At 33.8% G+C, this 12432-nt stretch overlaps 2 protein-coding genes across 2 annotated transcripts; one reads left to right on the forward strand and one right to left on the reverse strand.

The window, feature by feature from the left end:
- The first annotated feature begins 952 nt into the window (after positions 1–952).
- LOC106477645 (40S ribosomal protein S2-like) lies at positions 953–6290 on the forward strand. The gene is made up of 6 exons (XM_013938188.2): positions 953–1071; positions 2795–3026; positions 4158–4265; positions 4607–4780; positions 5449–5608; positions 6041–6290. Exons 2-6 carry the CDS (start codon positions 2796–2798, stop codon positions 6202–6204), a joined length of 837 nt encoding a protein of 278 aa, XP_013793642.1. The 5' UTR covers positions 953–1071; position 2795; the 3' UTR covers positions 6205–6290.
- A 2357-nt stretch (positions 6291–8647) lies between these two features.
- LOC106477644 (ankyrin-1-like) lies at positions 8648–9529 on the reverse strand. The gene has a single exon (XM_013938187.1). The coding sequence runs from the start codon at positions 9527–9529 to the stop codon at positions 8648–8650; it is 882 nt and encodes a 293-aa protein (XP_013793641.1).
- Positions 9530–12432: the final 2903 nt, after the last annotated feature.

Below are 12432 nucleotides of genomic sequence, written 5' to 3' on the forward strand. Positions count from 1 at the left end.
GTGTGTGTAGATAATGAGTAATTGAACTGCAGTCGGAAGTATTGTTGACGTTCGTTGATTAGCGTTTGTTTTAACGCGATTGTTGAAGTTGAGTGTATCGGTAAAGTTATATTCGGAAAGAATAAATCAGTTTTATTAAGAAAGGACTTGTGTCGCTTAAGTTTCGTCGGAACGAAGTTACGGAAAATTAATTAACAAACGGAGACGTAACATAACGAAACATTTTGTTCTTGGATAGACGAAACAACTCAAAATGTGTGTGAAGCAGGATGTTGTAAGTGTAAAAAAAGATTTACAATACCTTAAAAAGATTAACCAATCAAAGAAGATAAAGAAAACGAATATTGTGAGAACATAAAAAAACTGAAATATTAATCATATTAACTGATACTAAATTTCTTTTCGCCGAATTTTGCTGTTCCATCGGTGTCCAATGATAATATTTGTGTTTAAATTTTGTAGTCCTTATTTTAAAGCAATACTACACCGAGGTTACGACAATCGAACCTTGGATTTTAGTGTTGTAAGTCTGTGAACTTACCGCTGACCCATCGAGAGACCTGTAGTTATCACAAAAACTATCATTAATATGATTTGATCTAACGCATTTGTGAAATTTTATTTTATGAATAGTAATAGAATTTTTTGTTATTTTGTCTTGGTCAAAATATATAATAAGTAACTAAGAATAAAAATTCGGTGACGAGGAACCCACTTTGAGACTAATAATGACCTGATGATGACAAAACCTTGTCGAAACGTTGTACATTTGCTGTTATGTCAAACTTATATTAAAGTTTTTCTTCATTATCCATTCAAGCCGTCTCCAGCCATTATTAACTAAGAATAAACTATTTAAGCTTTTTAATGACGTGAAAATTTAAATTTGCAGAAGAGAAAATGTGATGAAAAGTAGGGGGTGAAAGAACATAAATAGGTCTAGGCATGAATTTCGCGCACGCGTATTATCTAAAATACTTGTATTCCATTCTATTGTGAGGAGCACGTTGCACGAGATTTCGAATCGTAGGGCCTCATTTTTAAGTACAGCATTAGAATAGGAGCATTCGTGTGAGTTATTTTGGTGAACTTAAGTAAATGATTATAGGAGAAAAGTCGTATAGTTATATTTTGTTATAAACCTTACAGCGTGCATATAGTTGTTATTGAAGAGTCAGTGGCTTAAGTACTCTTAAGTGTAGTTTTATATTTTATTCAAATTCAAGGTTCACGTGTTTTACTTTTAGCGGTAGGCCTAACATTAGTAACTACTAAACCTAGTGACTTGCTAAAATTAAAAATAAGATTCGATAAATAAGCCTGATTAAAAGATTTCTTAACAATTAACATAGGCTAAGTAACTAAGTATGATTATTCCCACATTAGAACCCCGAGTTTTAACTTTTATGCGACAAAACAAAAAGATGGCCAATTGTTTCAAATTATGCATTATAAAATTAAAATTGATAATCAATAAATTATTCATAACTGAGTGATTTTTAAGAAAAAAATATTATATTTATGTGGCAGATTGTAAGATTATGCAACGCTTTCTTAGGCTAAAGTAAAAGCAGCCTAAAAAAATAGTATTTATTTTGGTTATGGTGAAGGCTCCAACTCTCCAGTTAATTTTTTATCTGTGTAGGTAACTTAGATAGGCAGTACAAAATATGGGAAGAAAAATATTCAAAATTTTAATTGAATAGCAGAGATGTATTTTGAATTTTTCAGTTTATAATAGCAGAATTTCAAATAAAAAAATATAATGCATGCTATCCGTAATGTGTATAATCCGTATGAATAAATTACTTAGTTTTAAACATGTAGTGTCATTTATTTTATCTTTTATAGTTACTTTATTCATATAAGTCAAAAATTGACATTTAAACCTTACAATTAAAAATAAATATATATAGTTTGGGTCTTCTTCTTTACCATAACCATTATTTGTTAATTTAAGAGGATGTTACACATGATTAATGGAATTCCATCATCAACAATTTAACCCTTATTTCTTATAAAATAACGCACACTTTGTGCCGTTAGTCATTACAAGACTTGACATTGACAGGCCATTAATAAGACTGGCCAACATGTACTACTTCTAAGGCAGCAAGAAAGAAAGTCAAAAGTTATAAATCCAGAGACACTGACCTATGGTTGACTATACTGATTCTAGAGTTTTAGACTGACTATCCAGTCACGTATAAGTTATGCAGAAAATGCTTTAGCTGTACGAGTTCATTAAACTCAAGACCCTGAAAGTTGTAACCTATTACAGTGACTATTTCATTCTTAATCCCAATTAGCTGAAGATTTAGTTGTGTCTGGATTTTAAAATGCTAGTCAGACAATGTGATTTTACTTGAGATTGTTGCTGAATATAGGGGAATTTAGTATATTAAATATTTAAAAATAATTTTAGGAAAATGGATTTTGAAATACTTCAGTAAGATTGTCAGATTTATTGACTTTTGCTGCAGTTTTGGGACTTGTTGTTGACGTGTTTGATATTATTTGTAGTTCTGGAAACTGAAGCATACACATATATATAGGCTTCGTTTAAAATTTCTGACTGATTTCATTTAATGAACATTGCACTATGAAATAAAGGACTTATTAAAAAAAAAAGTATTATTCTTTTGCACTTTTGTTATTAACATTTTGAATGTTGTAAGAGATTGTAACTTGAGATAAATTTTCTCACTATTTTCTATTCAAAAATAGAAGAAAATAAATTTTTTTAATATATTAATGTTATATTTATAGTTCAAACTTGATATTTCCTGTTTAGAATGGCGGACAGTGCTCCAGCCGCTGGTAGGGGAGGATTTCGTGGTGGTTTTGGAGCTGGTGGTCGTGGTAGGGGTCGGGGGCGAGCACGTGGCCGTGGTCGGGGGAGGGGACGCGGACGTGGGAAGGAAGGAGACAAGGAATGGATACCCGTCACCAAGCTGGGAAGATTAGTTAAAGATGGCAAAATAAAGTCACTTGAGGAAATATACTTGTTTTCTTTGCCCATTAAAGTAAGCGTGATATAATGTTTATCGTGATATAATGTTTTTAAATGGTATGATGTGTATCTAGAGAATGCAAGTTTTTTTTTATTGATAAATAAATGAAATTTCTAATGTTTCTAAAGTTTGTTTTATCACTAAAACGATTTAAAGAAAAAATCAGGAGTACAGGTAAATGTTTGGAAGAAAATTGAGTTTAGAACTTAAGTTGATCTTATATTAAGAAATTGTTAATTCTCAAACTGAGTTTGTTTTTATAAAGTTATTAAATATAAACCTAAGGTGTTTGTCATCTAACCCATCATGTTGAGTTAGAATTAAAGATTTATAGTGATGAATGTTGATAAGCAGTTAATTTGGATATAAGGTGTTTTTTTTGTTTTGTTTCTTTAAAGAATAGCAAAATATGTAGCATGGGAGTTACACTAGGCTAATATCATCTAGCAAAGTAAGGTCTTAATCAACTTAAAGGTTATTGGCTTTTCTTGGCAATGACGCTAACAGCTGTTTAAAACACCATTGAAGAGCTAACAACAAACTTCTGCAAATTCTGCACATCTATTTCTGTTTGTAAATGTCTTCTCTTTGTTACTTTTCTAAATAAATTTTTAACTTTGATAATAGTTTAAAGTGGTCTCTTAGCTATGTAAAAATGAAAAATAAATGTTCTAGAAGTCTTCACGGATCTGGTTCGCTAATGCTTTGGTTTAAAAACTTTGAAGGTGGTTTCCATTCATTAATTTTGAGCCATCTTTGTTACAGAGGTTGACTACAGTGGACCACCAACACAGTCTGTTTTGAGCCTTTCTTGTGCATTCTGAGATCCATTGTTTGAAATTAACCTCCCATTCCATTTTTTATCCTTTTACTCTTTTTTCCATCTAGTTTTCCTTCTGGCATACATTTCTTTATCTTCTTGTGCCTTTTTATATATCCAAAGTGTGCTGTTTTCCTTTGCTGTATGGTGTCCATAATATTCTTCCAAATTTTTGATATTTCCACATTTCAAATGCTTCCAACTTTTTCTCTACACTTTTACTGATTGTCCGTACAATAATTTGATGGATGTTATTAACTTGTAAAGATGAAGATGAGAAACTATTACAGTTTATGTTAAAATCACTTTTATTTCTCTATTAGGAGTGTGAAATAATTGATTTCTTCTTGGGCTCTGCCCTGAAAGATGAGGTCTTGAAGATAATGCCAGTTCAGAAGCAGACCCGAGCAGGACAACGTACAAGATTCAAGGTACTTCGTAGAGAGAAAACCTAAAATATGTTATTTAATTTGTGGCTTCGAAGAAACTTTAGTTTATCACTGAAATTCTGTTAAGGTTGGATTTATAAAAGTGTTTACTTGGTTTTGTGTGAATTTAGATTATGTATTTCACAGATCATGATTGTATTTGTCCTTTTTAGTTCAGTTGAAGTTTTTGGTCATTTCTGTATATTTGCTACAGATAAACTATTAAGAATTACATCTGGCTAAGTATGATAGGCTAGTGATAATGTTACTTGCTGTTAAAGAGTAGTTATTAAACATTTTACCAACAAACTAGACTAAGATTAAAAATTTTCTATAATTTGTAGGCTTTTGTGGCCATTGGTGACTATAATGGCCATGTTGGGCTTGGTGTAAAGTGTTCAAAAGAGGTGGCCACAGCAATTCGGGGAGCCATCATTTTGGCGAAGCTCTCTGTCATTCCTGTTCGCCGAGGTTATTGGGGGAACAAAATTGGTAAACCCCATACTGTACCATGTAAGGTAAGTATGTATCTCTGTTGGCTGACTCGTGAAAGTTTGGCATTTAAACTGCGTTTGTGTACCAGTTTTTGATGCTTGTTTGTATCTCGCATGTAAACGTTGTGTATGTAAGAATATAGTTTACAGACTTTTTAAAGTTTATAAACAAAGTCTGTTGCTGTAATATATTTCATTTATCCTCCAAAAGTTGGAACTAAATATCTAGAATATGTAGGTTTTTAAATATATCTATAACTGAAATGCTATATTCTAGAATTGAAAAAGTCACACCTGTTTTGCTTAACTACAATGTATGTTTGTGTAGATCTTTTGTATTACAAAACCAAAAAAACAGACAACACCCTTATATTTCATTCAACTGATAGCCCTAAAAAAGTAATGCATATACTGTGTTATCAAGATTATAGATCAGCATTTAAATATTTTTTAAAGGCCTGTACATTATTTTCTGGACCACATGTCTGCTATATGTGGTTCTGTAGGCCTACCTATAGTTTTTAACAGGGTGGATTGTTTCGATTTTCCTATAATAAAAGCTCTTTCCAAATTTTACATTATGCTATCTGTTGTTGTAATGCTTGTCTCGCATGTGAAGTGATCTTAACAATAGATTTTACAAAACCTTTCTTACAATCGATGGAATGTTATTTCTCACATGAACTTGATAGGTAACAGGAAAGTGTGGAAGTGTTCTGGTACGTCTAATCCCTGCTCCTCGGGGTACTGGAATTGTATCTGCCCCTGTACCCAAAAAACTACTGACCATGGCAGGCATTGAAGATTGCTACACATCAGCTCGTGGGTCCACTGCCACCCTTGGAAACTTTGGTAAATATCTTGTTTAAAACTTGAAGAAATACTCAAAACGAGTAGAATTTCGTTTTTATAGTACATGGATATTAGTAGTCATTACTTATGTTTAAGTTTGATGGTGATTTCGTTTTTACAGTAACAGATAGGGATTTTAAAATTTATTCTTGCTACATGGAGTTTGTAATCATACACATAGCACAAAACAGTTTTTATTTTCATTTCTTGAATATTGTTATCCAAAAATTCTGTTTATCCCGACATACGGAAAGTTCGAGTTTGTAAAATAAATATTCTGTAGATTCAAGTGTTTTTTTTTTTGTAACTACCAAGAATGTAATTTTCTTGTATGTTGTATATTTGTAGATAATTTTGAAAATTATTTTATCTTGAAATACTTAATTTTAACAAAAGTCCAGCATAATACAAGAACCACATTCGTTTCTTCAGCCAAAGCTACATACCTAGCCATCCAGCAGACGTACAGTTATCTAACACCTGACTTGTGGAAGGATAACGTCTTGACTAAGTCACCATATCAGGAGTTTACAGACTACCTGATGGCATCACAGAAGGCTGTGGGTGCTGCCAGGCAAGAACAACCGGCCTACTAAAGTTGGGATATGTTTCAACGATAATGTAGCGTCAAACCTCGTGGTATTCCATTTATGTACTGGGAAATAAAGGTTTTTTTATGTAATCAGATGTTTGCTAGATTAAATCAGTTTTAAAGTTCGGGATAAGAAGAATACAAAATATGCTCAGAACAGATCCAAATAAGGCCCGACGTGGCCAGGTGGTTAGGGCTCTCGACTCTCAATCTCAGGGTTGCGGGTTCGAGTCCCCGTCACACCAAACATGCTCGCCCTTTCAGCCGTGGGGGCGTTATAATGTGACGGTCAATCCCACTATTCGTTGATAAGAGTTGGCGGTGGGTGGTGATGACTAGCTGCCTTACACTGCTAAATTAGGGTTGGCTAGTGCAGATAGCCCTCGTGTAGATTTGCACAAAATTAAAAAAAAACACAGATGTAAATAAAAGTGACTTTAAGATATGTCAGGAAATGCTCAAAACATGTTTGCATTGAAGGAATATTAAGGAAAAAATTATCAAGTGCAAATCATATTGCATGTAATTCAGAAATTTAATATGCTGTTTTCTTTCAAGACGTAAAAAATAGTATTTTAGAGTATTTCCTATCCAATTAATATGTTGCTTATTTTCAAAAAGTAAAAAAAATTAATTACTATTTAATGGTAGTTTTTTTTTTGCTAACTAATATTTTTCGAGTTGGAAATTGGTTCTTTCTTTTACGTGTTGTCATTACACAGACTTTTAAAACATCTAAATCACATCTGGTGTTTTCTGTTTTGGTAAAAACATCAACTATAACGTGTTAAAAACTTCTCAGTAATGTTGGTCATTATTGATTCAAAATAAGTTCACCACTAAACACTAATTTGAAACGAAATATATATAAATCCACATCATAGTATTTTTCGGGGGGGGGGGGTAATTTCCATTCCACAAGTATAACGGTAATATAGAAATAGTACGTGGTTTTTCGTAATTTACGACATAACTTTTTTATCGTTGGAAAAAAAAGTAGTTTTAGCTATTAAAGAAGTTCCTTGGTAGTAATGACTAGTTGGTTACTTTTTACAACTCCCGTTTAGCATGTGCGAAGTTCCAGCTTCATTTCGCCAGAGAATTAACAATATGATTTTATAAAACGTTACTTCAATTGCATTTATACCGATTACTGCTATTTAATCTATCTTTTATTACTACAGAAATATATTTCATTAGATGTTGTAAGTATGGAATATACAACCACGTATAAACTGCCATTCGTTCTCTTGTGAACTTAATTTCAGATTAAATTATTTATGTACACCTTATAAATAGAAAGACGTAGCTTGAAAACGTACAGAAATATTGCCCAATTCTCTAAGTTATCAATAAAAGTTAATTCGAATAAATACAGCAGTTAAAGTACCTAGTTTTCTGTTGTTTGAAAATTGTATAAAATTCAACTTGGAAGTTAAGATATAAACTGTTTTAAGGTTGTTGACATTGAAATAAGTTTAGAGGTTGTACATTATATCTTACCTATATAAAAGTCAGATGTGTCACTTCACCCTTGAAATAGGAGGAGTCATAAAAGCCAAAATTCATTTATCCAGATAGAATAGTTCGATTACTGTCTGCTCATTACGATTTTAATGACGGGGGGGGGGGTGGAAAGAGGGCCGTGTGTTGGGGAGGAGGGGTCCGTGAGACATTATAAGTGTAGTGAGTGTTAGTATAACGAGCCTAGACTGGAGCGAAGTGCATAAAATATAGCATGAAAGTAAAAATATCGATTCAATTTTAAACTTAAATCGTTTCTGAATTAAGCTATTTGCTGTTATATCAACAACGTTGTTAATAAAAAAAAAGACATGTTTAATTAACGGAGACTAAATCAAGAAATATTTTTTTCCAGTTTTGTTGTCTATACATATTTTATACTTTCAGTAGATAGACTAACAATAATATTAAATTATACTTTTGTTGCTAAGCAACATGACAAAAAGCCATTGTTGGAACATAGTATTACCAAAACGCACTGGCTTTTCTATATCTTAGAAGTTGTTAATCTGATGTTTACAAATAATTATTCTATGAATACGTCATGAATGACCTTAATTTTGATTGGCTCACAAAGGAATATACGTTCGTCACATTTAACTGTTTTATAAAACAAGATGGTATTGGGAATGTAAACGTGTGCTATCACATAAAAACAACGGCCTGAAAACCTCAAATACAGTTTTATTAGAATGAAGTACTCACCGTCTTTCATTTTAAAATTTATATCAAAAATTATCTTGACACGAGTTCAAAAAGTTCCACACAATATTGTTACGAATTCAGATGAGCCTGTATAGATATCTTCACTGTGAAAACCAAGGGCAACGCAAAAAAGAACTTTAAATGTATTTTTATTTTTGAATACAACTACTTTTTCTTTCTTTTCTGTGGTGATAAATTAAATCGAATCCTTAAAAACGTCAAGTCTCTTTAACATCTAGAAGCCTAACGAAATCTTTCAGTCTTTTTGGTAGAGGTAGTAGATCTATAGTAGAATTGTCCAACTGTTTCCATCTTAAAGCTAACCAGCGTCTGATACAGTTTCGACTTAGCCAGCTTAACCTTGGTGGAGTTACTCGAAGTTTTTCTACCCATTCACAAAATGTTCTGTCGTTTTTCCACGACAGCGGTAAGCTGGACTGAGACAACCAATCTGGATTTTTTATTTTTGCACCCCCATAAATTAATAATGTGAAAATTCTCCGATCCGAGTGTTGAATTGTCCAAAATAAAGGAGTCCTATCGTCGGAGTCCGCAACGTTTACTCTACACCCGCTTCGTATAAGCATGTCTGCAATTTCCCGACGTCCCCTGTATTTTGTTGCCAAATGTAGAGGACATTCACTCCAAATTTCTCCCGCATTCACGTCAGCTTTGTTGGCTAACAACAACTTCACTAAGTCGGGTCGTTTTTCTTTAACAGCTGTCCAAAGAGGCGTTTTGTTAAAAAAGTCACGCTTGTTTACATCTATGGAAGGAGTTTGAAGTAAAATTTTCACCACAGCCAAATTACCAAGGCGACATGCACTGCACAAAGGCGGCTCGATTCTCTCCAAGTGATCTTGACTTCGCTGGTTGACGTCAGCTCCAGCCTGAACAAGTATCTCGACCACATCATCGTAACGCCGGTAGATGGCTAGGCCTAGTGGGGTAGTTCCTCGGATGGAAGAATTTATGTTAACACCGGATGCCACAATACTTTCCACCCCAGCCGTGTTTCTCTGCGCTACAGCGAGGTGCAGATCTGCAGCAGTTGGCTTGCTGGTAAACCTTGGACACATGATTAAAGTACCTACCGCCATCCCCTTTGGAATCTTTTTTTTTGGTATTGTAACTTATTACGACCTTACTCGAATCAGAATCAAATACGTCTTATGCAATCTACCAGCTACCCAAAAAAGCATTTACCAAAATGTCTGTAAACTTGATTATCGAACGAACTCCGAGATAGCTAGATTTCTCTTACGCAGTATCTGTGACGTCAACTATATCGTCTCTCCTGGCATGCTAGGCTGACGTTGCTGTCTCGTATTGATCACAATGATGTGGCATCAATTTATAAAACCTCTAATACTAACTTGGAAAAAATGATGAATAAAATCCAGCTGTACAAATGTACATGTACTTAGCTAGAAAACTAGCAGTGCTATCCAGAAATAACATGTGTCGGTGACAAAACAAGCCAGTCTAGATTCTATTTTAAACTCGACCAAGCTGGGGAGATATCCCGCATTCTGGTAAACATAGTGTATAAACGTGTAGATTGGATAAAAATATTAAAAACAACAACTAAAATTACGAAACTTACACTGATACAGAACATAAGCTTAAATAGAATAAACAAATCAAAAGTCAGGGTTACGTAGGGTATGACGAATAGATTAACAACAGTTCAAACGTAAGCCTATATCTTCATATTTGGATCTTTTGATATATGTATTTTACATTATAAGTAAGGTTAGTTAAAGTAAAATACGTAAATAATATTAATTATAAACAAACTGGTGTCAAAATAAATAATTGGATGTCAATAAGAATGATAAGCCTAATTCTGATGTGTAATAACTTAGATAAAATTTATAGTTCACCAATTTAATGTAGTACACGCTTGAACAATTATTGTTTAAGTAAAGGGTGATATAAACAGCATCTCGGCCATTGTGTTTGTCGTATCCCAGACACCCTGATGAGCCCTAGTATTATGCTAAAGGCCTCACCGGCACTAGATATAACAGATATAGCGTGGTCGACATATTAACTTTTTCACATTCTACTTAAAAGTTATGGTAATTAGTGAGATCCAGAACTCGAATAGAAATTATTCCAGTAAAAGCGTTAAACCCCACAACGTTGTATGAAGAATTACCGATCGGTCGCTAGATAAAAAATACATTAAATCCTGTCGGCATGCCCTGTTTGTGTGTGTTGTAATGTGTTTAGGCTTTACATACAGTAATACAGAGGTTCTGTACGATCTATCTGAGAACTGTAAATCTTGACAATAGCCCTGCAGAGTAATTTCCATTGTAAAAGGCTTCACCGTAAAGCTGTAATGTCCAAAGCACACCAATTCCCATGTTTACTTTCTATAATCCAACGCCAGTTTTAACAGTCTGATCGCACAGAAATTCATAGTTGCGACAGCTCAACCGGTGTCTTAGAATGAAATAGTATTAATACCTGTTTCATTCTCCAGCTGCTTGAGGTATGACGTATGATTAGATTTCTTGACGGACCCATATCCTGTTGAAGGGCTGGCCGTGTCCCCAATTGATGTAAAAAAATCCATGACAAATACAGATAAAAAAACAATTAGAGCTAAACGTAATCACAAGTAGGTCGGAAATAAAGGTTTCCACTGGTTAATAATATTACCTGTAATTAAAAAAAAATCCAGAAAAACTACATTCGTGTGAATTTTGAATAACAATACATTGTCATATGATCTGTTAATTATGTACACTGACATGTAACAGTAGTGAATACTAGTTAATTGGTTTAGATTACATTTCCAAAATATCCCCCCCCCCCTCGCCGGTATACGCATGTCGGCCTCGTTTCTAAACTTACATCTTTCTTGATTATGTTAGATACTGTTGCCTGGGTTATGTGGACGGCTTTTATCACTGAACTTTGTGTTCGTCGATTTTTACCTGTTATATGAAGCCGTACTTTACTTACCACAAGTGGCGTACGACTTTATTGTAGGTCTCTTTTCGGATGGTCCTGGTCCTCCACGTTGATCATCCACATGTCTATGTTTTTCAATGTTATTAAATAAAAGGGAAATCATCGTCTTGCAAATTATTCGACCTCATTGTATGAATATTTTGTGTTGGTTCCACACCCTTCCCAAAAGCAATTAATTGTCACGTGGCATAACATCATCTACGAACGCCAATGTCAAAATGTAGTTGTGATACTTTCCGATCCAGCGTGACTTGCCACAAGATACCATCCGCACAGGTGAAAGTGTGGAGCGTGTTCATCAACATATCGTAAGCTCGAACCTTAGGCCTTCCGGCACCATAACCGCTAGGCCAGGCCCAGAAAGACAGTATATACATCAATCAACAACAAGAGTAACAAAAGAAAGCGGTCTTATATACATGATTCAAAAGAATAACAAACAAGGACAGCAATAAATACTGAACACAACAATAACAAAAAAAGGGGCGATAGTGCACAGAACAGAAACAAAAACATGGACAACAGGCAGGCCAATTCAACACAAAACATGGACGATAGTAGACATAACTTAATAAAACACAAAACAAGGCCGATAGCAACGACAGAACTCGTTAAAAATACAATAAAACAAGGACGAATAGTAAATACAGTATTCAGTAGATAAAAGAAAACAAGGTCAGTATAAAGTACAAATTAGTAAACGCACTTATAAGTCAAGCGGGGGTTTGAACTAAATATCTTTATTAAAAACTGTTCCCAACGAAGAAACATCAGCAGATGGTAGAGAAAATTAAGCTGATTTGGCAGAGAAACTTTTAAACATCCTGTGTTTAATACTAAAGTTTTATTGTACAAGTAATAACCATCCTTGTATCTTAGGCAGCACAACTTATTCTATTGTACAAGTAATAACAATCCTTGTATCTTAGGCAGCACAACTTATTCTATTGTACAAGTAATAACAACTAAGATACAAGGAGCAGCACAACTTGAACTTATTGTACAGTAATAACAA

This window comes from Limulus polyphemus, unplaced genomic scaffold, assembly GCF_000517525.1.
Source record: "Limulus polyphemus unplaced genomic scaffold, Limulus_polyphemus-2.1.2 Scaffold76796, whole genome shotgun sequence".
In the NCBI taxonomy this organism is placed as follows: domain Eukaryota; kingdom Metazoa; phylum Arthropoda; class Merostomata; order Xiphosura; family Limulidae; genus Limulus; species Limulus polyphemus.

Excerpts from the sequence above, each read along its gene's own strand:
- LOC106477645 (XM_013938188.2), top strand. The coding sequence starts at position 2,796 with ATGGCGGACAGTGCTCCAGCCGCTGGTAGGGGAGGATTTCGTGGTGGT. Across the intron at positions 3,027-4,157 it reads TGTTTTCTTTGCCCATTAAA|GAGTGTGAAATAATTGATTT; the intron begins GTAAGCGTGATA and ends TTTCTCTATTAG. Across the intron at positions 4,781-5,448 it reads CCCATACTGTACCATGTAAG|GTAACAGGAAAGTGTGGAAG; the intron begins GTAAGTATGTAT and ends TGAACTTGATAG.
- LOC106477644 (XM_013938187.1), bottom strand. The coding sequence starts at position 9,529 with ATGGCGGTAGGTACTTTAATCATGTGTCCAAGGTTTACCAGCAAGCCA.